At 37.3% G+C, this 26,072-nt stretch overlaps 2 protein-coding genes across 6 annotated transcripts in view; both read right to left on the reverse strand.

Moving 5' to 3' along the window:
- ap1b1 (adaptor related protein complex 1 subunit beta 1) overlaps positions 1–4,344 on the reverse strand; it is a 30,296-nt gene extending 25,952 nt beyond the window's left edge. Inside the window, exons 1-4 of one of the 5 annotated variants that reach the window (XM_051893548.1) lie at positions 4,243–4,344; positions 1,387–1,447; positions 741–846; positions 464–599 (exon numbers count right to left, since the gene is read on the reverse strand). In XM_051893548.1, the coding sequence (XP_051749508.1) occupies positions 464–599; positions 741–846; positions 1,387–1,423 (279 nt within the window). In that variant the 5' untranslated portion in view covers positions 1,424–1,447; positions 4,243–4,344. Of the gene's footprint in view, positions 1–463; positions 600–740; positions 847–1,386; positions 1,448–3,637; positions 3,662–3,983; positions 4,151–4,214 lie in introns of those variants that run through there. The other 4 variants (XM_051893549.1, XM_051893546.1, XM_051893547.1 and 1 more) reach the window with 4 other exon arrangements.
- A 480-nt stretch (positions 4,345–4,824) lies between these two features.
- The window catches only part of gas2l1 (growth arrest-specific 2 like 1), a 37,860-nt gene continuing 16,612 nt past the window's right edge, over positions 4,825–26,072 (reverse strand). Inside the window, exons 2-5 of the mRNA XM_051892591.1 lie at positions 18,969–19,076; positions 13,718–13,814; positions 12,477–12,786; positions 4,825–9,612 (exon numbers count right to left, since the gene is read on the reverse strand). Coding sequence (XP_051748551.1) covers positions 7,593–9,612; positions 12,477–12,786; positions 13,718–13,814; positions 18,969–19,076 — 2,535 coding nt within the window. The 3' untranslated portion in view covers positions 4,825–7,592. The remainder of the gene's footprint in view (positions 9,613–12,476; positions 12,787–13,717; positions 13,815–18,968; positions 19,077–26,072) is intronic.

A 26,072-nucleotide genomic window follows, 5' to 3' on the forward strand; every position in this document is an offset into this window, starting at 1 on the left:
TACATAACAGAGATGCTCTGTTTTCTAATTTGCTGTTATAGGCCTTATGGCTTACTCGCTCTACTAGCTTTAATCTTCAGTCTAGTTAGTTGCTTTAGTGATGTGTCTCCCCTTCCATTCTCAGGTGTGTGGGAAGCCAGCAAAAACTCATTAGAGCTGATGGAGCACACTGCACCATCCTATAAAGACTGACTATTCTAGTATTCAGGAAGAGAAGAGTTTCTCTGCTGCTGCCAAGCTTATGACGTGCCTTTCAGGCACTTCGCTGTCCAGAGAGGAGGTTTCAACTGTCTGAACTTCAGAGTGTGTTTTATAATGCAAACAGTTTTTAGCATTGGAAAGTAAATGAATACCTAGTAATCTATATCTATAGCCTGTGCCAACTGTATCACAATATATTACAAATACTAATAAATGTCTTAAAATAAAACTATTTGCCGTTTCACTGATGTCTGAACCCTACCTTTACAAAGGTGTTGACTGCCATAATGGCCATGTCTGGTTGGCTCTTGGCATAATTCATCAAATACAGATAAACCAGTTTTTTCAGCTCCAGATTATCCGTCTGCATGCAGTTCACAACATCAGGAAACAGAGCACTGCGGACAAAAATATTAAGATCAAAACTCCATAAACTCCATTCTGTTCCAAAAGAAACACAAGATGGATGACATAGCATATAAAACAACTTGTAAAAGAGGTAGGCATTTATACTTCACCGTGTAAACGGCTTGTTTTACCTGACATCTTTTCCCACTGTCATAGACGCAATGACCTTTTTCACTGCCTCCTTCTTCTTCTCTTTCTTATCACTGTTGAGCTCTGCCTTCAGCTCAAAGATCTCGCCTGAAGGGTCAGACACACAAACATTTTCGACTTTGTTTAGATGTCACATAACCAGCGAATGACAATGATGTGCTTTCAAAAAACAGTCAAAGTCTAGACAGCCAGTATTAGTTGTCGTTTGCCTTATGTAATAAAAGAGAAAACAATGATTCAATCATAATTCTGTGTACAATGTTTTCTTGGCTTTGACCAAGTAATGTGTGTGGCTCTATTTGCAGTTAAAAATACTTCTGGCACAATCATGTGCTTGCAAGTGATCCAGATAAAGCCAGAGACTCTAAATCTGATTTAGACTGCAGCACAATACTACGCAATATTAGTCTCCATTAGTGTGCCGTGTTCTGCAGAATGAAACAGAATGTAACAAAGTGCTAAATGTTGTTCTATTCAACGGGATTTAAATGTGTAATGGTGCAGTGCAGTTGATGATCTGCATTGGCCAGGACAGACACACATTACATGACTAAATCTCACTGACTTAATGCAACATACTAATCCCAAAGCAGCTCTATCTTTAAAGCAAATCAGAAAACACCAGACCTTTCTTGGTAGTGGTGAAATATTTGGAGTCTGTCATCTTGGATCCCAAGCCTCGGTTCTCCTGTAGAAGAAGAGAAAGGAAGATTCATTAGCAGCCCACAAGACAAGCGAGGAAGAGAATAAAAGGAGGTAGGATACTGAAAAAGTGCAAGCGCAGAGGAATAAGAGGAAGTCGAGTCCCTGTCCTGCTGATACCTTTGCTGATGTTTCTTAGAGATTGTGGAGTGGGGAAAACGTTGTGCAAAAACACATTGTTAAAGCTTCTTGTTCTCTTTCAGTCAGCAAATTATACTCTCTATGTGCAGTGATTGCCTACTCAAAATCTGCTGGGAAGAGTTTCCCATTTCCTGTTATTGAACATTAGACTCTTGCCATCACCTGAAAGGTCTTTTAAGAGGAAGAGAAACATTAGGATACACCAGTATTTCATCTGAGTCAGATGACTTAATGACAAGTTTTTCATTTACGTACACTACTGTTCAAAGATTTGGGGATTTTTTAATGTTTTTGAAAGAGATCTCTTATGCTCACAAATGCTGAATTTATTTGATACTTAAAAATACAGTAAAAACAGTAATACTGTGAAACATTACTATTATTATTATTATTATTAAAAGTAAATTTTCTATTTCAGTACATATTACTCCATTACTCCAGTCTTCAGTGTCACATGACCCTTCAGAAATAATTTTAATATGCTGATTTGGTGCTCAAAAAACATTTCTTATTATCAATGTTGAAACAGTTGAGCTGTTTAATTTTTTTTTTTTGTGAAAACAGTGATATTTTTTTCAGGATTCTTTGATGAATAGAAAGATCAGAAGAACAGCATTTAATTTTTTTTTTGTAACGATGTAAAAGTCTTTACTCTCACGTTTGATCAATTTAATGCACCTTGCTAAATAAAACTAATACTTTCTTAAAAAAAAATAAAAATAAAAAAAAATAACCAAACTTTTAAACAGTTGTATATAATGTATATAACAGTATATATATATAACAGTGTATATAATTTTATTTTATTTTATGTTGCACACACATAATAGTACTAACAGGACCAGCTGAATAATGACTTTATCTTGTTAGCTCCCTGTTATTGGACACTTTCAGTTGTGTAATAAATTAAACATGGATGAATGCAAACAGTGCATTTCTACATTGACATGGGTTACTGAAAAATGGTTCCACATTCATGCCGCCATTTGTCAGTTTAAGTCCAAGAAGAATGCCATATTGGCAACAAAAAATACAGTGCAACTTTAACCTCATGCTTTATACTTCCATTGAAATCATCTTCAAAAATCAAACTTAAGATGAGCATAAGAGGACAAAAACAGCCATGTGCCATGAACCTATTGCATTTACAGACATTCTTCCTCCCCATGATTTTTTCTGACTCCTACAATAAAGAAGCTGTAGAATTATGATCTGTGTCCTGAATGACTTGTGTATGTAACCCTGCTGACCATTTACATGCAAACTGTATTATGATCACTCATTAAACACAGCACTTATCTCTAAGTGTTCACTAAAAGGCCATTGAAGACAGGAGGACTCACAGACAGTGCAAGGTAGTAAGGCAACATTACCAGTACACTAACTCTCGACATGCATAAATCATTGTTCAAGGGCTGCTGTGGTATTTCATTACAAAAACATACAAAATGTCTCTGTATATATAAAGCAATAAATTGATCAAAATTACACAATAAATTGATCAAAACTGACAGTAAAGACATTTACAGTATAATTCTACAAAAGATATCATCTTAAAACTTTTACAGTATAATGTTAAAAAGGATTCCACTTTCAAATAAATACTGTTCTTTTGAACTTTCTATTAAATCAAAGAGCAAATGTTTCTTGAGCAACAATTCCGCATTTCAGAATGATTTCTGCAGGATCACGTGACACTGAAAATTCAGCTTTTTAATTAATTTCTGAAAGCTTTTAACATTGTACGAAGACACATACACTAACTATAGTTTTACAGAACTGTAAACTTTACAATATCTGTCGTAACTATAGTACATTTTTATAAGAGACCATCAGCAAAAATCTACAAAGCTTTGCACTGGAAAACTAAACCAACAGCCAGTAATAGCTGGACTAATAAAATTAACTTGATGCCGCCGCGTCGACAGGCACATAAAGTAAGTAAGAATACATATGGAACATTAGACTATAGGCTACATTCTAATCTACAGCCATTTAACACATTTAAACGAAAATTATAATCTATCTCGTCAACCTGAGAGGCGGCGTCCCACTCACTCCCAGCTAAGTGCAGTACAGATAAAGTAGCTGTCAACTGTCAAGCGAACAGACACTACTAAACGACCGTTAACGTGATGCGGGGCCTGGTCGTAAATGATTACCAACATCGTAACATCACAACTGGTTAAATGTACGTGGCACAACGGTGACTGCAGCAGGTGACAGTCACACTAACCGCAACCGCTTCAGTGTAGGTAAAGCAGAGCTAACTAGCAAACCATTTATTACGTCCCGAATCCGACATTTCCAAACTATTTTGAACCCAAAACAATGAACGGGTCTTTCTTCTAATCCTTAGAGCGAAATAGACCGTAACTCACACATAGCTGACTTGCCCACTCCATTTTTGGCGGATGAATGAACCTACTCGCGGAGATGTAGAGTCGATGGGTGTGCTAGCTGAATGCTAACGGCTCGCGAGCTAAAGCTTCATGACCTTCTTAATCAGGGCTTATGGGAGCGCACAGTAAGCCTTTAATCTAGCGGGCTGTATTACTGGACCAACCAAGCAACGCACAAAGCCATAGATAAATGGAAACAAGGCACCGTACCTCAGTTAAACCGAGAAATGCTCCTTACCGAAGTGAAGTGAGTGTGTACAAGTCGGCCTTCTTCCTTCCCTCCCACCTTACGTGTTTTGTCATATGATTCACACTTCCGTCTTCCGCCTTCATTGAGAAGAGTTTTGTCATATACACTCTCTCTTGATTGCACTAAGATTACAGTAAAATCTCTAATGGTTTACAGTCTTAATTAATTTAAACATACGACTCGGATTTTTTTTATGATGATATAGTTGTGTGAGGAAAAGTTACACATGATATTTGCACCTGATATTCCATGGGCATTATAATAAAAGGTGCAAAATTTGCTGTAAGTTATTCTGTAATTTTCCTTCACATAACAATATCATAACATGACTTTATACTGAGTCATCATCGATGAATGTCTCTTTTTGGAAATTCATGAGGTGTCAAGATTACAAATGCATTTTATCTTTCATTTTACAAGACATCGTGAATACAAAAATATAAATTTTCATGGGTTTTTTTTTTTTTTTTGTAATTTCAAACCTTTTCTCTTGTTCTAAATATTGAATTCTCTCTAAATGATCTTAGTAAAGATTAGGCTATATATGGAAGACAAGCACAATACAAATGATTTCATCCAAAACATTTTTATTACACAAGAATTAAATTAACAGCAATTGGTTTTCAAGGAACAGTGGAATGTTGGTCTTGCAATATTGCTATTCAACACAGACAAATTCCACAATGTCAAGACCTTACATTTCATTGTCAAGTCAACATTAAAGAAAAACAATCAGCTAAAAAATGCAATTTAAAAGTAAATCCATAGACATTCAAATTTCAAATCATCCAACAGCCGTTTCATTTATTGAAACCAGAGCATGACATTTTGTAGATTTAGCATGCATTTTGTAGCTCACATCTGAACATCATATTAGCATAATGCAAATCAGATGGGATTGCTCAAGTAAATAAAACATGTGAATCTACATGTCTGTATTCTGATGTCAATAACGAATAAAGAAAAACAGAACCCATCCATGCAATAAATTATTTAAAAAATGTCTAAATGTGACTTAGAAACACATAACAAATGTCATCACAGAAAAGAAACATCGTTCTGTCATTTTTATTGGAAAGCAAAACAGAATAAATACGTTTGGAGCTCAAAAATCAGTTTACTGTACAAATGTATGGCAGTTAATGATTAGATATTGTAAAGGTAACTGGATGTGTAGTGTGTATATGTGTTTGACTAAAATGTGAATTAGGCACAGCAACCATTAATGTAATCTGAAAGACTGCATAAAGCTCTACTGTCCTTATTTATACTTTCATACTTAGGTATGACATTTAATAAAGTGTCACAGCAGACATTTAAATGGCAATAAACTTATAAGCAATGTGCAGTGATGCATTGTATTGCGGATTTTTGTGGAGTGTCAATGGTCATGCTAACGGTAATAATCATATGGTTGCAGTCCTTTCGGCAAAACATGAACACTGAAATCCATTCCCAAAAACATCTCCCTCACTTTTTCTGACCCATTTTGGATTAACAGAAACAGCAAACATCAGAACATCTCTCAATCAAACACTTGAGCTCATGAACACAGGGCAGTATACTATAAAGCCTCCAAAACAGAACATACCAAAAATAAACAATTCATCCATTCATTCAGAAACATCCCTTTATGATAAAACTGTTCACCCACAACCAATCACCAAGGCCAAAAACTTACTCATTTAATATAAATAAACAATCCAATGCCAAAACAAAATGGTGTAGTGTAATTCATTTAACTGGAGTCGTTTAACTGTTATCCCCTATTATATGCAATGGTCTACCAGTACCAATCATATTAACTGTGTTTGAATTAAAAAAAAATAACACAGTTTATAATAACTCACTCAAGTAACTCAATACTTTCATACTGTAATGTAAGTCACAAAACATTTGACTTAACATTCAAAAAAACAAAACAAAAAACTGATTAATCATTCGACCACTTGGTGGCGCCAACGAACTTTAAAAGAAATTGAATGTCTAATGTTGAATAAAGTGGAAAATATCACTACTTCATAAACAGTTTTGGACTCCATATAGCTTTGACAATAAAAATGATTTCCATTTCTCATTTGTAGATAAATCAAGCAATAATTAAACAAAGTCTTTGAACAGAGGAATGCTGATAAAGCAGGATCTTGTTACCGTTACCCTCACATGTGTAATTGTCTCACAGTTAACAATGGGCCGAAACACAGGATCCATCCAGTTCAACACACATTCTTTACCTCACACACTCACAGATTTAGCCACCCAGATACATACACACAGCATCCCTTCATCTCTACTTCACAAACACTATACTAACTTCTCATACTTACTTTAAGGCAAGAAAATTTGTCAAGGCAACATTCAATAGCAACATTGCATAGCTAAGGCAGAATTAACATACTGAAATAAACAGCATTTGTTTTATACATTAATATTAAATTCAGTTAATAATTATATTTACATTACACTAACACACATTTAAGTAAATGAACATAATTACATATAAACCTATACATTAACCGTATTACTTTGTACAGAACATAATACACAAATACAACATATTTGCTTGTCTGCCAAGGTGATGTTAAACAGATAAAGCATGAATTGCGTCCTCTCATAAACATTTCCGAGAGATCCTCAAAACGATGCAACAAGTTTATATGCCGTACTATTTAGCCTGGGCTAAAAACAGAACAGTCATTCAAAAGTACTTCCAATTTGGATTCCACATAGAAGTATGGTCGAAGCGTCATTTAGGTGCTCGCCTTGCACACTAAAATGATTTCACCATCATCTTATTTGCTGTACGGATTATACAGCTCTTATTCTCCAGTATACAGTATACTCTGTATATTACAATTCCCTGATTAAAATTTTTATACTTCGTTCCACTCCAAACAAATGAAAACTGAACTAAACCAGCTAAAATTAGTCTTCATGGAACAAATTCAAAAACAGGTAATGAGGACATGACCTACAGAGGAGCATTAAACCTAGAGATACCCTAAAGGGAAATGCAGTAATTTCCTTTCCCAAACAGAAAACGCGATGAATGAAATCAAGCAAATCTCCGATGATGCATGTAGCTCTCTGAATTACTTCAGAACAGGCTATGTTAGTCCAAGATGTTAAGAATGGCATTGGTAATGTTCTTAGCCACTTTAGTACAAATGTCTATCTCCAGTGAAATGACAGTAAGGATTCCTGCTACATGTTGTACACCAGTCAGATGTGCATTGTCTCTTTGTCTTACAAATGTGCTTTTTTCGCCACTCCTCTCTCTAATCTGACTGTAAAGCTGTATATTCTGAGCAAAGGCTTGCGTACATAGTCATCATTCACTACATCCAGGCCTCATTGTCTAAGCTGGACTCTGAAGAGTAGGCACACTCTCTAGAGCCCATAGCTGGGGATCGCTGCTGGGGTTGGATGAGGTCCGCAAAGGCCTGGTGCAGAGCTTTGTGCGAGGGTTGGTTAGTGTTTAAACGTGGGGACTGTGGTGGGGTCTGGAGCGGAGACGAGTTGGCAGGAGACTGCTGACAATTATTTCTGTATCGTACAGGTGTAGGGATGCGCGACGGGCTGTTCTCGGGTCTATTGTCAGTGCGAGGTCTTATCCGTGGCCGCAGCTTGAGCTTGTAGATGGACGGCACTCTCTCTGTCTTCTTTTGACCCTTCTTGGCACGGAGTATGACTGCCCCTTCCGCATCCCCATTGGCCAGTGGTAGAGGAGGAGTGCAGGAGCCTTCAGATGGAGGCTCACTCATACTCAAGCACATGGAGGAGCTTTCACTGGATGAGTCCTGGTAGGAACAGTCATCTAGAGGTGGCGGAGGGGAGGGAAATGACTCAGGAAGAGTCTGGTCAGCATTGTCATATGGCAGGTCTGGGTGATGTTCACTTTGTGGCACATCTCCCTCCACCCCACCCCATTCCACCAAGTCCTGCTGGCTCTCCATTGGCACCTCAGTCAAAGGGAGGCTTCCATTGATGTCTTTGGGGAGGCCCACTGATCTGGATAGGCCTGGATTTGAGGCCTCTCCTTCCTCTGTGGAGCTGGAGATGGCAGGGAGCTTACGGAGACCACCTTTACCACCCCATCTCTCTCCCTCCACGAGCCCTCCATTGGGGAGGCCTCCACGAATCTGGCTGTGGAGAAGGGCAGGTGGGTCCTCGAGTGCACAGGGAAGATGATTAGTCCGTTTAGACTCTCGCAAATCAGGCAGGACTCCCACCTTACCTCCAACATTAAGAGAAGATGTTGAAGAGTTAGACGAAGAGTAAGCAGAGTCTGTAACGTTAGTGTCACCCGAAGAGGTTGGGAGCACCCCTAAACCTTGATGGGAGACAGGGAGCTGTAGTGACCTTATTTCCCTTCCAGTGGACTCTTTACCCTGCCCAACCTTGGATTGTTGCGTGTTGGCTAGGAACTCTGCCTCAAAGCTACGATACAGATCTTGCTCCCTTTGAGGGTCCAGACTTGGCAGCAGGTGTAAACTAAACATACTGCTGTCCTCCTGGCTCTCCTGCTGTTGGTTGTAGGGATTTGCCCTACCTCTTTGGTCTCTCCCTGTGGATCGTGTATTGTGAGTTGATCGAGGGGAACGTGGAGGGTGGAGAGGATTTGATCGCGGAGAAGAATGTGGAGAGCGCCTCCCTGGCTGTGTGACCGGGGGCAGCAACTTCCGGCTCCCAGAAGAAGGTGACCGAGGAGCAGGGGGACGTGGTGTTACCATCCCCTTTCTCACAGGACTTCCACTGGCGCAGCCTTTAACGGGTGAGTTTGAGGCAGAGGAGGATGTTTGTCTTCTGGGCAAATTTCCATTTATTCTTGAGGATGCTGCAGGCATATGCTTGGATCTCAGTTCCTCTCTCCGATCTATAGAAAGCAGCTGAGGGTCTCTTCGGCGAGGTGATGATCCGGGACTGACTTCACTCAATCGGCCTCTAGGTGTCTTGCCCTGGCTGAGGGACCGTGGAGCTTGGAGCCTCCGTGGACCTTCAGGCCCCAGTGATCTGCCTCTCTCTGTGCGGGGTGTTTGTTGTACCTCTGCTGAGCCCTGTGGTGGACTAGGTTTAAGGATTGAGGTGGACTGCAGTGCTGGGCGCTCTCTGGAAGCACTACGGGCACGGGTCTGAGGGGCTCTCAGGGCTGGAATCTGTGCTCCTGCTCCAGGACGCTCAATAACGTGTTTCCCCTCCTTACGGTTCACCAGCAGCACCACCTCATCTCCATGAGCATGCCGTGTACCCAGAGAAAAGCGACCTCCTCCTGTGCTTCCTCCTCCACCTTTAGAAGAGGCTGTAGAAGAGTCACTATCTCCTGAAAGTCTGCGAGTCGGAAGAAGAGATTCCTTATTCCTGTGTGTAAGAGAAAAGAAAGAAAGATTGAGATGGATATTGGGATGTACAAGAATATATATATAAAACCAAGCCAGGATTCTCAGACAGGTAACTGCCTGATTTTTTGACATTTCGTGTCACATATACACCACCTTTAAAAAGTGTGGTCACTACAATTTTTAAAAATGTTTTTGAATGATGTCTTTTATGCTCACCATGGCTGTATTTATTTAATCAAAAATACAGTAATATTGTGAAATATTATTACTAAGTAAAATAACAGTTTTTTATTTTTAATATACACTGCCTGGCTCAAAAAAAAGTTGCTGTTTGGATTTAAATAGTCAAAAGCTTAAAAGTCTATGATTGGATCATTATTGCAGTGATTATTATGTTCCAACATGTTATATGTTTGGCAACAGTTCTTCTAACTATAATTGATGGAGTGTGTAGCTTTTAATTTCTTAAACAACCATCTAGGAAGACGTATCATGGCCATTTTCCAGGATGACAATGTCAAGATTCACCAGGTTCAAATTGTGAAAGAATGGTTGGGAGGGAGCATGAAGAATCATTTTTACACATGAATTGGCACCTCTGAGTCCAGACCTTAAATTCATTGAAAGTCTTTGGGATGTGCTGGAGTAGACTTCACAGATTGCTTGACTCTTGCATTGCCAATACAAGATCTTGACCAAAAATTGATGCACACCTTGATGGAAATAACATCAAAGAGATGCATCATTTTTTTTGGTCAAGATCTTGTACTGACAATTCAAGAGTCAACCAACTTTTCTTTTTCTTTTTTTTGACCGGGCAGTGTATTTTAAAAAGTAATTTATTCCTGTGATGGTGAAGCTGAAATTTCAGCAGTCATGACTCCAGTCTACAGTATCACATGATCCTTCAAAAATCCTTCAATGTTAAAAACAGTTGTGCTGTTTAATATTTTTGTGAAAACTGTGAAATACATGTTTAAAGGATTATTTGAATAGGATGTTCAAAAGAACAGCATTTATTCAAAATATAATTTTTTGGTAACAATATAAAAGCCTTCTGACAACATTAGGAATCTGTATGAAGCGTGCAGGGAGCTGTATGCAATTTTTTGGGATAAAGGAAACCATCAAAGAGGAAGGGAGTGAGAGGGATTACCCACCCTCTGGCATTATGACACATGCACACAGACACACTTTCTTTACATACACTCTGAAGTTCTTAAGAATAAAACTGACATTGTCACTCTTTCATTTAACTCTAAAGACTTATGTCTTATGTACACAGAGCCAAAACACTAAAAAAAAAAAAAAAAAAAAAATTCTGCATATGAACAAAATTTACTGTTTTAAAATCAATTCATAAACTTCACTACAAGAACTTCCAGATCCTAAATTACACTTTAGAACAGTAAATTTTTTTTAAATGTTGCCCTAACCTATTCTGTCCTTATTTGATTTTATTCAAATACACACTCTTATTTAGACAAGAAAGTAAAAAACACACACCCTGACAGCCTGGCTCTGTAATGTGACCTGCATAAACCTTGTGTTGTGCTGACCTGTTTCTGCAGTGACAGACCTGGGGGCTGAGATTATCATAATCTTCAGTAATCCAGACTGTCTCACCTGCAGCTCTGGGAGTGCAAGTGTTAAAGTGTGCTACTCTGATGCTTGGCCTGCATCATTAGTCAGCCTAAGGAAACCGAGGCACACAGCCAAGGTAAACCAGCAAGCTGTTCATGGTGCCGTTATAGAATGCCCTCGCTGCAAACATTGACGCACAAGTATTCCCCACCATCTGATGAAAATAATGAAGCACCTTTTGAAACTTCAGGATGTTTAAGAGTTGTTTTTTCTTTAGTCTAAGTGTGTAGTAATGCATGACGTGGAGTTTACACAGTATTGTTTAAACATACATTTTCTTGTAAAAAAAAAAAAAAAAAAAAAAAAAAAAGGGAAGAAAAAATATATGTAATTTTCCTTTTGCCCTGAAAATAATTTAAAAAAAATAATTAAAAAAATAACATTTATCCAAGACCATGTTATCGTTTGTATAATTAGGCAGAGAGAACACTGAGTCCCAATAAAATTGTCATAATTTTTTTCTAACACAAGGGGGAGTCATAAACTGGACAAGAATAAGATAGATGTCAGGACAATGTCACCTGGGATTAGTTCAAATCTGCTTGCAATAATCTGTGTGTGTATTTGTTTGTGTGCATGTGCACTGTTGCCTTAAGATGCAGCTCACTCTGGAGGTACAGTACACAAGCAGAGTGCTATAATGTGTGTTAACTAGGTCAGTGTGAGCAAATGGCAGACACCCTAAAGGGATCTATACAGACAAAACAAGTATACAAACACGCAATCATGCATGTGTCCCAATCATAACGCTTCAAGCTTCAGTTCTTCCCATACAAAGATTGCATGCTTTCCATAGCCATACACACATATAGTGGTTCTGTGAATGTTTTTCTTTTGTTTTTCTATTTTGTCTGTACTTTCCATCAGTATTTATATTTCTTTCTGTATGGAGAAGGTATTGGCTTTGGCTTAGCAAAAAACAAAACTCAATATAATTAGTAAACAAATATTATAATATGAAACGTATAATACTTCAGTTCAAAATCCATTCTTAAAATGTATATTTACAAAATATATAAATTGTTTTATCTATTGTTTACAATATTTGTCACGTGTACTCTTCTTATGTCCAAAGAAAATGTTCTCTAAAATAAAAAAGGGTGACTTTCACTTTCATTTTCTAGGTGCCTTTGATTCCATTTTGATTTTTGGGTACTTTTCTATTTTAGGTACTTTCCTAAGACTTAGGTACACTTTAGGTACTTTCTCTGCTAAACACCCAAACACGCCTGCACTGACCTGAGAGGATTAAAGTGGCGTGGTTCTGATCTGTCTCGTGGTGGTCGAGGCAGCAGTGTCATGGGTCGCACTGTGTTAGTTTCCATCTCTACAGGTACAGCTGCATGGTGCGACCTGCCAGGCCGTGATGGAGAGGAATGCGCTGTGGCGCCCATCACAGGGTCCAAAGAACGCCTGTCGGGTGTTTTGTAGGGCGCCATGCCCTCGTTGCGCCAGTGAGGTCCTGGGCTTGTGGAGCGGGAAGAATGAGCGCTGGAGCTCTTACTGTGAGGACCCTGGCCACTCGCTTTAGCCTGCTGATACCGGTGAGCTGTTGAGGTCAAAGACAGCTCCTTTAATATTCACAAGAAAAATGATGATGTATTTGAACATGATAAGTGACTTTAAACCTAACATGTGTGTCTTGTACACTACCATTCAAAAATTCGGGGTCAAGAAGATTAAAAAAAAAAGAAAAGAAATTATTACTTTTATTCAGCAAGGATGCATTAAATTGATACAGTAAAGTTACAGTAAAGAAATGTGTAATGTTACGAAAGATTTCCATTTCAAATAAATGCTGTTCTTTCGAATTCTCTAATCCTGAAAAAAAGTATCACGGTTTCCACAAACATATTAAGGAGCACAACTGTTTCAACATTGATAATAATGCGAAATAATTCTTGAACACCAAATCATCATATTACAATGATTTCTGAAGGGTCATGTGACACTGAAGACTGGAGTAATGATGCTGAAAATTCAGCTTTGCCAATAATGACATTTAAAAATATTAAATGATTTTTTAAATTGTAAAAAATATTTCACAATATTGCTGTTTTACTGTTGTTTATTATTTGCTGTACTTTTTTTTTTTTTTTGATCAAATTAATGTAACCTTGGTCAGCACAAGAGACCTCTTGAAAACATTTAATAAATCTTACTGACCCCAAATTTTTAAAAGGTAGTATATATATTTTCTATATTTTTCAGTAATTGTATGGCAATATATGGATGACTATTATCAATCTGTTGTAAAAGCCCATAAACTGACTAATTTACACTAGTCTTGAGTACTTAAATGAAGGAACTAACCCTTTTTAACCACTAAACACTAGAAACAAAAATTTGTGTAATTCGAATGTATGATACTGTAAGAACGTAAACAACTAGATGCAAGAAACACATGTAGCATTGTTTAAAAATCCCAAGAAGTCTCAAGCTTACAGACAGGAAATGAAACACACAAGTGGTGATCTCACCAAATGCTGCGCAGCGACAAGGATCGTGTTTGTCGAGGTAATGCTCAAGTGTGTCCCATCCTCCACCCACACGCACCATCACATGAGTCCGTAACACCTACACAGAGAGAGAGAGAGGTTAACACTTTTCACACATACATCAACACTCTTCTAATATGTGTGTGTGTGTGTGTGTGTGTGTGTGTGTGTATTATAAACCTTTTAAGCAGATGAGCAAAGAAATGCAAAAAAAAAAAAATAATCTAATTAATATTCATAATTATTGAACTAAATATGTAAACAGCTGGTTAAAGGTTCCAGATTGAAGAGTGATTGTTTAATGGTAGATGCCAGAAGTTTTGCCAAATGCAAAATTACAAAAGAGAATATGATGTACGAAATGATTGTATCTCAGAGCTTGAAACAAAAACATCAGAATGTAAACTTTAAAGGTATCAAATCATTTGTTATTCAGTACAATAAAAGAATCTGCAAGGAACTGTACGTATTTAATTCAATTGACCAATTCATTAATTATTTGTCTCTTTGTAATATACAATGCAGTAATCCAAGAACTAACATGTAAATTTAATTTTTACATATTGTGAAGAAAATTGCAGTGGTGCTTGTCCATGCAAAAGCCGCTTCCACAAAGAGTGTTTTGAGTGGTTGCTAGGGTGATGCTAGTTTGTTGCTAGGGTGTTTTGGGTGGTTTCATACTGGCCCAAGTCTCTGTACTATTCAAGTCCCTAAACATAGCTCAGGTCCCTTCTGCAAGTCTGTGGGACTTTCACCTTCTTCTTGTCCAACCTGCAAACGTCATAAACCTGATCACTTAACACTTTATCTTACAGTGTCATTGTTACATACGTTACATCTAGTTAATATAGTAATAACTATAAATTATGCATAATTTAATGCAATTAACCCTAAACCAAACCCTAACCCTATAGAATGAGCAATAATAATAGTGATGCTCATCTTTAAACACCACTAATAATGCAGGTGGGACAACGTGACAGTCAGTTGATTACTATAAGATCAACCCCAGTGTCCTTTAGCACTATATAACAGAGCTCTATCCACTTCACCGCTGTCTCCATCGCCTGCATTATCATGACAACACAGAGCTGGAGAGAAAACAAAAAAACATCACGCACCGACACACACTCTCCCTCATTCAACCCTCTCACAGCGGGTTTTCAGAGAGAGGGGAATGGAGGAGATTTAGCATAGAAACAGCTCTCCTTTTGCACAGAGCCCTGATTCTGCAGCTCTTCTCTGATGAACAGAGATAAATGTAAGAGGCTGCCATTGATTTTTTTTTTATCAAGAAATGCTCAGTCAGGAAAATGCTCTTTTTCACATTTTCACTGTTGATTGTGTACTTCGAACCTGTTGCAACAAAGCTCTTTATAGATTTAGCATTGCTAAACTCCATCTGCTGAGCACATGGTAAGGAATAATCATGTGACGAGTGTCTGTGTGCCGTTGCCATGAAACGAGAGCACATCTGTTGGCTGGCCCAATGCCCACCTGCACAAACTTACACAAGGTCTCATTTTTACAAAGATTATTTTTAAAACACTCATACAAGCTAAACTTAAACTGAACTATATAGGGCTGTTCAACTAACAATAAAAAAAGAAAACTTTGTAAAGCTGAAAGTTTAGGTGTTGATTTACTGATGTACAAAACCAAGCTGCTAATACGACGCACCTTGCCAAATCATACTTACAAAAAAAAGGCAGTACAAAATAAGTAAGGTGCTGTGTGTGGACATGTTTTTCTATCTACGAACAGCTGATGAAGTGAAACAGAATGGAACAGAATGCAGGAGTCTTGAGAGTCGAGACGCATTTATCAAAGATGAACTATTTTTAATAAGTCTTCTACAACAGATAGACCAATGTGACTGCAAAATGTATTGCTGTGAACTGTATAGTCGATGAAAATGAAAATAAAAACAATATCGACTACAGCTTTTTTGTATATTGTGTGTAATTAATGCTTTTGTCTGCCACATTAATGTACTAAATTCTATTTCAAATAAATGCTGTTCTTTTCAACTTTCAATTCATAAAAGAATTAATAAAACTGATCTGTTTCCACACACACACACAAAAAAGAAAGAAATCAATCGCCTAAATTACAATTTGTTTATCATATAAAGCGGTCGATCTTGTCTCGTTGGAAGACTTGGATTGAAGTAACACTTAAGGTGAAGTTTTCCGAACCTTATGTTATACTTAGGGAAATGACAGTTAAGGGGCTTTATGCAACACTTATCGTTTTTTAAGGGATTATTTAAGTGAAAAATATATACTTAAGGGAAATTCTTAGGGTTTATGACGTTTCACCTAAAGAAACCCTTAAGTAACGCTTAACAGTTATTTTCTGCAACACTCTTAAGTTTAAGGGAAACATAAGGGCGATCTTAAGGGAAAATTACACTAAGGTGCTTTATGCAACCAGGCACTTGCCCTTTAAAAAGCTGTTGGGAATCAGCCTCAGAGTAACCATGGCAACAGGCGGAAACATGCTGAAACCATAATTATAATAAACGATAAACAAAGCCAATGTTCTCTTGTGCCAAAGTCTCCATCTCCACTGGATTTCAGCAATTGCATGAGTTTTTTTTTTTTTTTTCCCAGTTTACCAACATCAGTATGAGCTCTAAGCTTCTGAAGGTGACCGTCTAGAAGATGACAGTCTCAAAGTCATCATATTTCTCTTGTACCTCTTGTATTGCAGGGGGGGTATTGTTGTTTTTTTCAACAGGAAAAAAAAAAGGTTTGCAATGGCGTTCAAGTGCATCAATAGCGGTTGGCGCTCTGCCTTTATAAAGCGGCACTGAACACTAATTACACTGAAGCAAGCTACTATTGTGTACGCGTTCCGGAGAGAAGACGTAACTTACAAGAAGCTGAGCTTGAGAGGCGCTGTCAAAACGGTTATATATTGGCGGTTATATAATGTTCATCCAAATCATCACTGAAATATTTAAATGTTTATTTAAATTAAAAATTCTGATCTATTATTTTCTCTTGTTATAGTTTTCAATGATTCAGTAACATTACAAAGTTAAACTAATGCAGGTGTTTTTTATTGCATGTATTTCAATTTAAAAAAATCTTTCAATTTTTAATGTACTATAATGTATTATAAACTATAATATTTATTTATAAAATAAGTATAATTATAAAATAATAGGGGAGGGGGGGGGTCAGATTTTTTTAAAGGTTTAAAGGGGGGCGTGACCAAAAAAGTTTGAGAACCACTGTGGTAAGGGATGATGGGTCTATGTATAATTATAGGCTCAGTAAATAAAAGGGTTCAATCTAACAGCACCAGCTAAGTTGCACGCACAGTTCTAACAAAAGTGCGCACACACACACACACACATCACAGAGGAAAAAACATTAGGCACAGGAAAAAAATGAGCCAATCAAGACAGATGACGACAGAGAGAAAGAGAGGGATATAGGGTTGCAGTTACAGGATCTATGCGGAGGAGAATGAGACTAAATGGAGTTTAATTGATTCAGCCCAGCTGCACTGGGGGAAGATAAAATTCCTTCCAAAATTTCCTCCAGCCGAGAGTAAATATCTGTAGACCCAACAACACAATAAAGGGACACAGATGCATGTATAAAGTGCATGTAAATACCCATAAACCCATGCACACACAAACAAACACACACTCTCACATGAATCCAGAGAGCTAGGTAGAGGACAGGAAATGACATAAGTCTCTATTTCTGTCTGCAGTATGAATGGGTGTGGGTGCTTTTAGATGCAGTTGGATAACAGGCTAAGTCTTGAATAGGTCAGCTTGGCAACTGTGTAAACACCATTCAAACCTCGGGATGACTTATTATGGAGCTATAATTATTATAGTCTGGCCTCCATTCTGGAAATGTTAAAGATCCCAATGATACAGCAGCACAGATTCAAAAAGAATCAGAATCGATGGCTTGATGTCTGTGGGTGTGACACCAGCATTTGTACTAAAACTTTATTTGTAATAAAAGAAAGTAAAGTGTATCATTTTCTGTGCCACTTTCACCAAATAAAATTGCAAAAATAATATCTGTTTTTAAACTGATTTCCCAAACACTCACCCAAGCTTTATTGGTCAGACAAACAGTTAGGCCGGCTTCACACCGCAAGCGTCAGTGGCACGTGAGCGTCGCGTTAGCAGCACGTGAGCGTGAACTGCAGCTGCAGAGACGCGTGAGTATTCACACTGGAAGCGTTTGTACAGCGTCACAGCAGCGGCTCGAAACTACATATAAAGTGAGCATTTCTTTACAAAGACAGCTATAAATTTGTTTTTATAAGTTGGTCATTTATAAACTTGATAGTCTTGAAAGTTTGTTAACATGCAAGGTGTACAACACTCACATATAAATGTAAAATAAATAAAAATAAATCAATAAAAGCCTTGTGTTATCCATTGCTGCACACAAATGAGGTAAGCTTTGTGTTTTACATCATCTGACGCGTGCATATGTTTACAACACAGCAAACTCGGCAAGAAAAGACAGCAAACTCGGGTTTAATTTGGGCATGCTAGATCCTATAGCTGTCTAATAACTAAAATAATGTTTATATATCATATTTTCTGGCTAGTTTAGTTTAGTTTTTTTTAATACACCATACTTTAACCCAAACTGAATAATTAAAAACAAGTTTAAATGAGTAAATCTTCTATAAATATTTTTTAATATTAATTTTCTTTCCTGACATACTTCAATTCTTGTTAAAACACACTAGATATGCTTATTCTGTGCATTTTGAGCACTTTTTGTGTGAAATCATATTTATTTTGTCCATCAAAGGTGTACTTTCACTAGACCCAGCGCCGAAATGATCGCTGCACTGCAGCTTCTGCTCTGCTCCTGCACCGCGCTGCCTCTGCGTGCGGTGTGAATGCTCTCATCTGTTAACATGGGCGCCGGAAAAAAATATTCGCTGCTTACGCTCTGCTGACGCGTGCGGTGTGAAACCGGCCTTAGTCCCACTCCAAACTCAATTGGTTGAGATGGGGTTGCTGTGTTGGAATAAACCAGCAGATGCCTCAACGTATTGCTGATTTTGCATATTAAGCTTTAAAAAAGTATTTAATAATTTTTTTCTTTCCTTTTTGAAAAAAAAAAAACACTTCAGCATATTTTTTTTTTCTCCTTTAAGAAAGACGGAAAAAGTTCCTCCATGTTTTGACAGAACAGACAGGTGAATGAATAACCGCTGAAAGTTAAAGTTGTACCCTGATGAAGATGAGTGCGCTGGAGTCGCCCACTTTGTATTTCCCTTCTGAGACTTTGGTCATGGGAAACTGTGATGGACAGGAGCACTGGCCCAGAATCTCCCGAACCTACAAAACACAATATAAATAGTTATTTTTAAAGAATCATCCAATATGTAGACAATCATGGTTAAAGGTTAACAATATTGATACAAACAATCCTTTAATCACGTAACAAATGAATGAAAAAAAGGATGGCTATCAATGCCAAAAGTATCTGCCATATACTAGGTGGCCAAATCCATAGAATGAAGCTTGCAAAAGATAAATACAGGCCTGTATGAATAAATACTACTTTACCAATATAAGAAAAAAAAGGATTTTAAAACAAAACAAACAAACAAACATAGCATATAGTATAAAACAACAAAACATTTTGTAGGTTACATACATATATTAGTCAGGAACTTATATGGAATGTTGTATTCTCATTTAACATCTCATCTATTTCTTACTCATCTTACACTAAATATAAATAAAAATATGAACAAATTAAATAAAAAATAAGATTTTATATATATATATATATATATATATACATACAGGGCTTGACATTAACACCCGCCAAATGCGGGTAGATTTCAGCTGTGGCGGGTAAGACAGCCACTCCCACTAGCCACTTCGGCGGGTTGAATATAATTTCAGCCTACAGCCTAATCAAAGGTAGCCAAGCTCGTCGTACCACAAAATTACAATCAAACAATTACTTTATCGATTAACTTGCAGTTAGTGAAGGTGGGATAGGCGGAACATAAGCGTTTTCTCACGTGCGCTCTTCTCCTTGCGCCTGAATAGTCAAATACACGCACATAGATGTCAAAATGTCCATCGTGTGGAGTATCTCACGTGAATACAGTCAGTTATGGCTTAAGTGGACGTAAACAGGTGGGTAAAAACTGGATATGTGTCAGTATATTACGTCCATGCATTCAGCAGCCCAATTAAATACCTGTCTGTTATTAATGTTAATCAAACAACAAAATAAGTTAAATGTACACAATTTTAAAATAACTTAAATTATAAAATTTATCATAGGCCTATTATGGTCATATTGCCCACCTGTACATACCAGCTTATATACAATGTAGTCTTGATTTGGGTGGTCAATCTGATGTGAAAGTGTGAAAGGGTTTTAAATCTAGCCAAATCAAGTAAAATGATTTAAAATCAAGTAATTTTTAGCATGTCAAAGTCAACTTTAATCATATAAAATGTAATTTCCCAACAGCAAAATTGTGGCCAATGAAAATGCTGAGTGGCTAGTAACTTTGGAAAAACCACTAGCCACAGTGGCTGGTGAGCAAAACAGTTAATGTCAAGCCCTGTATATATATATATATATATATATAATGTTCATATCTGAGAGTTGATAATAGGAAGTCATTTTTTAGTGTTCAGTTGTTTACTGGCTAACTGCAGACTATAAAAGACCTTTAGTCACACTCAGAGACAAACATTCCACTGAATGTTCAGCAGCACCTGAACAGAAGCAGTTTCCTGTGAGAAACACTGAGTCACATCCCTCACTTCGCTTCAACTGTCGAGTGAAGGACGCTGGAGCTTTTATAAGCGTGTGAACGGATAAGATGTAACTTGCATGTGATGCATCATAGGTTGGTCTGCTATTGACTCTTGAGCTCCTGAGGTGATTGACTCAGCGAAAAAGCCAGACCTTTCCAATTCCTGTCACACCTTAATTGAATCACTCCCTAGAGAAAACAAATAGTCTCTCTACTTCTTTATCTATCGCTCACTCTCTCTAAAGCACAAACAGAGAAACAAAGAGCCATTCCCCAAAGTTGCGTCATATCCTGATGAGATCTGGGACTTGCCCAATGATTAACTCAAAGGCAGATACATACACATAAAACATAATTATGGATGTGAAAGAGAGTGACGTAACAGTATGGTGGCATGCATATGTTTTTATGTTTTTTAGTGGTCAGGCTGGTTAAAAGTACTGTACTGGGTGGGGTGATCATGGTCTTGCACAGGCTCTCGTTCTCTCTAGTTCACTCTGATGTTGTTCTGTTCTGTTTGCTGCCTTTGAAAAGACTCTCTTAAGTAAGTGTGGCACCATGACAACAAACAGGGCAGAAGTCCAGAATATCAATCAAGATCAGACGAGAGAACAGCAATGTTAGATCAGGGTTGAAACTTGTACGGCAAGACAAAACTCTGTCTCCAACACACATTTTCAATTACACACACCTCAGTCATTTAAAAAAGGATGAATAAGATGCATACATGTCATCAAAAAAATAAAAATAAATAAATAATAATAATAATAATAATAATAATTCCCAATTAAATGCCAATGTCTATGTGTGGGTGACTCTCATAAAGATTCATGTCTGTGTCAAGTTTCAGCCCAAAATAAAAAGAAAAAATTAACTAAATTAAAATGTAGCAATTAAACAAAAAAATCAAGGAAATAAGGGGAAAAATTGCATTGCAACATATTTTATTTTTTTACTTTATACACATTTATTCAGCACATTTTCTTCACTGGATTCACCTGCATAATACTGTTATATACTATTATTACAAATACTATTTTCTACAGTGTTACAAGTGTGGGAAAGTTAAACTGTACACTTTGAGGCGTCTTTGCTTACATTGGACACAGCTTGTGCAAACACATGGGAAACTCATCTTTATTTCCTACATGGACAAATTCAGCTGAGTTTCCACAGATGAGAGACAGCAGACTTCTGCTGGCATGATGGAGAAGATTTATTGCCACACACACGGTCAGTGAGATTTGATCGACTGTAGTTGAACTTGGAGGCTCTAGAACTGCCAATGAATAATTTTAATTTTCCACATCATTGGCCTGTTTGGAATATTAGAGGATTAAATCTGGAATATTCTATAATTAGACCCAACTTCATGTCTATTTAGGCAGCATGTGTCTGACAGTTACCGCAGAACCAGGGTGAGCTGTAATACTCTCTCTTTCTCTGCTGTTCTCTCTAAAGTGATCAGGCACTCTCTCACTGTGTTTTGCCTCTCTCATGCTTCTCTCTCTTTGTCTAGACATCTGTTCTGGAAAGTCAGTGAGCAGTGACCACCTTAAAGATGTCTGTGGTACTAGTTTCTTTCCATTACATCATATGTATACCACAAGCAAGTGACATGACAAAACCAAAATGCTTTCATTATAATCGACAGAGCCATCAACATCATTCACTTAAGTCTTAAAGATATGGCAGCCTATTACAGCAAAATATGAAAATATGAGCAAAGCAGACTCATGTTACATCTTCACAAAACAATTCTGCTGTGTTGCAGTGTTAATTTTGTTGACGAATAATTTGTCATAATTTGTTTACATTTTTTCACTGACAAAAACAAGGCGATAACTAAATAAAAACAGTTTTGAATGACAAAAGCTATGATGAAAATCTATTGACATTTTCTTCAACGAGAAAAACAAGACAAAAATGTTAGGGAGGGATGATTTGAGAAGAGATCCAGTCAGAACTGATGTCCTGCATGGTAGCTGCGCAGGTCACGCACATTTGAACTGTAACATGCTGATTTACCCGTTGGGACACAAGTTGGCATACACTTGCTACATGTCTCATAAAACATTCAAAAATGTAAACATGTGGGTGAAGGAGAACAGCAGACATATGGATAAATCTGAAAAAGTGTGACGATGCAAAAGAGAGCTCAATTCAATCCGTTTTTCTGTGCGTACAGAAAGAAAGGCGCCTCTCGGACAGCGCACAAGTACTGAATTGAGCTCTCTTTTAAGACTTTCCACGCTTGAACTGACAAAACACACAAGGCTAATGTCAAAATGTCTGTTTTGGCGAGTATTCACGTAAACACAGTCGGTTATGTCTTCAGTGAACATAAACAGTTGGGAGAATATTGGATGTGTATCAGTGTATTGGATCCGTGCATTCGGCCTTAAAGTGACAACAGTCTAATTATCTGCTGCTGTACATTATTAATATTAATCAAACAACAAAAGCAAAAGAGAAAATCACTCAATGTTCTTGACTGAGTAACTTTAATAAGGATTAATCTATATTTCATTTATACAAATAAAGAATGAAGAATTTTGTATGCAAGTTGTCATAAAGAATGCATATATCATCAATTAAAAAGAAGACCATGTTCTTGTTTCTTAATGAGAAGTGGTTTTTATTTCATTTTAAGATAAATAAAGACATGTTACATGTCACAGCAGTTAAATCTGTGTCTGTTTTGCATGTTCAAACCTTAATATCATTCATATTAACAGGTTTGTTTTCTCCAGGAGTATATTTTGGAAATTTTAGAGAAATGCTTTATTGATGCATTACAATTTAACTAAAACCCATTAGATTTTAGTAACTAAATCTACGATAGAGTTAGTCAAATTAAATCTTATGATATTTAGTTGACTAAAATTTAAACTTAACTAAACTTAGACTTAAACTAAAACAAATCAGATGACAAAAATGACTAAAACTAAATGGCATTTTAGTCAAAAGACCATGACTGAAATTAATCAAAATTTGCAGTCAAAATTAACACTGCTGTGTGGAAATACGGCCCTGTGCAGAAAATAAAGAGATTTATGGGTTAATACTGCGCTGTGTGTTTCATTTAGTATTATGCTGAGTGTTTCTTTTAGTAACAACCATACATTTTTAAATAGTAGTCAGAAGTTGGCCATTGAGAGTTATTAGAAACTTGATTGCTCCAAAATTACAAATGGACTTCAAACATTATAAGTGGACATCAGGGAAAACTATTACATGCTACAGTAGTAGAAAATATGGAGCCTTTACACTGTTTAAAGTCTCTGTCCATTAGACTGAGAATTGTTTACAATGAGCTCTGCCATTCAGTGTAGCAAAACGAGAGCGGACAGACTCCCTGTAACATTCTCACAGCATTTCTTTGTTGATTTTAGCTGAGGAACCACCCTTACCAAATGTGAGACATGGAGACGTTATTTAAATGTCTGCCTTTGTGCCTTACCAGCGTGATGCATACTGTTAGCAACAGCATATACTGTATACAAACAGAGCAGACAATGAGATGTGTCTGTGATATATTCAACACAGAGAATGGGAAAATTCTGGTTCTGCACTGCTCTGGAAACAGTGATAAGAGATGAGGGTCATACGAGAGATAATACAAGCACCATAACAGCTCTCTCTGATAACTGCAGTCTGTGTTATGGATGCAGGCATCTCCTGGGGAAAACACTGACAGAAAGAGAGAGATGGACACCTGACGGGGGGAAGAGGGGCGAGACGGCAGGAGAGGGAGTGAATAAATATGACAATGAACAGGGCTGAGTCTGACAAAGTTGACAAATTAACACATTATTTATTTAGCACAGTTAACACATTCATCTAAACTGGATTTATTTTGTTCAGTGTGAATTCTAAAAGACACCAGCCCAAGTGTCTATGTTCAAAACACACACAAACAATAACACGCCAAAAAATTATCATGATCAATTATTATTAACGTAATGACAATCATAATAATGAATGAAACAATTTCTGAATGAACACAGCACTAAAATAAAGGGTGTTATTTTTAAGGAAAATATCATGAACTGCTTCTACGTGTGCTTTCAGACCTCATCTTTGTTTTGTTTTTGGTTCCACCAGCAGACCATCCTGAGTGCTGTTATCAGCGCTGCTGCTTTGCCTGAGCGAATGTCTGGAGGGAGCGCTCACTGTTTATCACCCTGCTTCCTCTACCACCAACACAGCAGCACTATGGGACTGTGAGACCTAGCATCAAAGATACAGCGCTGGGCGCGGTCAGCCCAGAGATGCAGACGGGGAAATGGAGCATCTGAGAGATAGTGAGCTGTATCTGGGTCTCTGATAACTGCAGGCTACCCGATACTTTGACAGAGGTGACACGCAGAAGGCCAGCTGGGTCAAGAGTGCAGGATCCTTCCGGGTTAGATATAAAAAGGCAGTGGGTGTGGATTGTTTTGGAATAGCCGAATCGTTTCTCAGTAAGTGCGTGACTGAGTGTCTCAGAAGAGTTCTGTGTAAACACTCGAGTGAAGTGAAAAACAGTGGTAGACTTACATTCACACTTTACAAAAGCATTTAGAGCTTTTTTCTGATGACACTGATGGCTGACACCATAATTGTAGCAACTATTATATTTTGGAGAAATATGCATGTTCAAATTGTTGTAAGGGAAGGTGTTTTAAAAATGTTTTACATCATACTCAACAAATTTTACTGAATAAACACAATATTTGAGCAAAGTCTGAAAAAATCTACCTTAGAAAAACATTTGTTGTTTCAGTTGTGCAAAATTGAAGAATCTGTTTGCTGAGAAGTTTATATCTGATTTCATAGAAACTGGATGGGTTCCAATCTAAACATTATCATGCCTTAAATGTAACACACTGCTCAGGGTTTCAGGGGGAGTCTGGCACAGCAGAAACTGTTTTTGCATCTTACATTGGGGTGAACTGAGCTGTATCAGCTGAAACCAACCTAAGATCAACATCACAAATACAACTAATAAAATACAGATTTTAATATCCAAGATTAAAATCATTCCAAAATCTAGGTCGGTTACAAGCCTAACATATTTTAAACAACCAAAAGAAGAGACTTTGTTTCATTTAAAGGGATAGTTCAACCAATAAAAAACATTCTGAAATGAAATTCAATTGGATCTAACTGAACCCATTTGATTTTCATTGTATAAAGAAGGACATTTTTCAAAATATCTTATTTTGTCTTTGACAGAAGAAAGGAAGAAAGTCATGCAGGTTTGGATGGAATGACATGAGAGTAAGTAAATTTCATTTTTGGTTGAACTATCCCTTTAAGCCAAAGATTAGGGGAAAAAGCATTTTTAACATAAGGACATTCATGACATTTACAGTTTCAGCAAGCAGTGATCCGTGATCGGGTGACTGTATCACAAAAGAGTAGTGTGCTTTGCCAGCATACTTCTACAGATAAAGGGAAAAGATGTGGGAAATGCACACATACATCTTTTATCTGATTTGTCATCCTCAATTAAAATGAGTGTCCTTCTAGCATCAAAAATCAAAACACCACTGAAATG

This window comes from Ctenopharyngodon idella, chromosome 5, assembly GCF_019924925.1.
Source record: "Ctenopharyngodon idella isolate HZGC_01 chromosome 5, HZGC01, whole genome shotgun sequence".
Taxonomy (NCBI): Eukaryota; Metazoa; Chordata; class Actinopteri; order Cypriniformes; family Xenocyprididae; genus Ctenopharyngodon; species Ctenopharyngodon idella.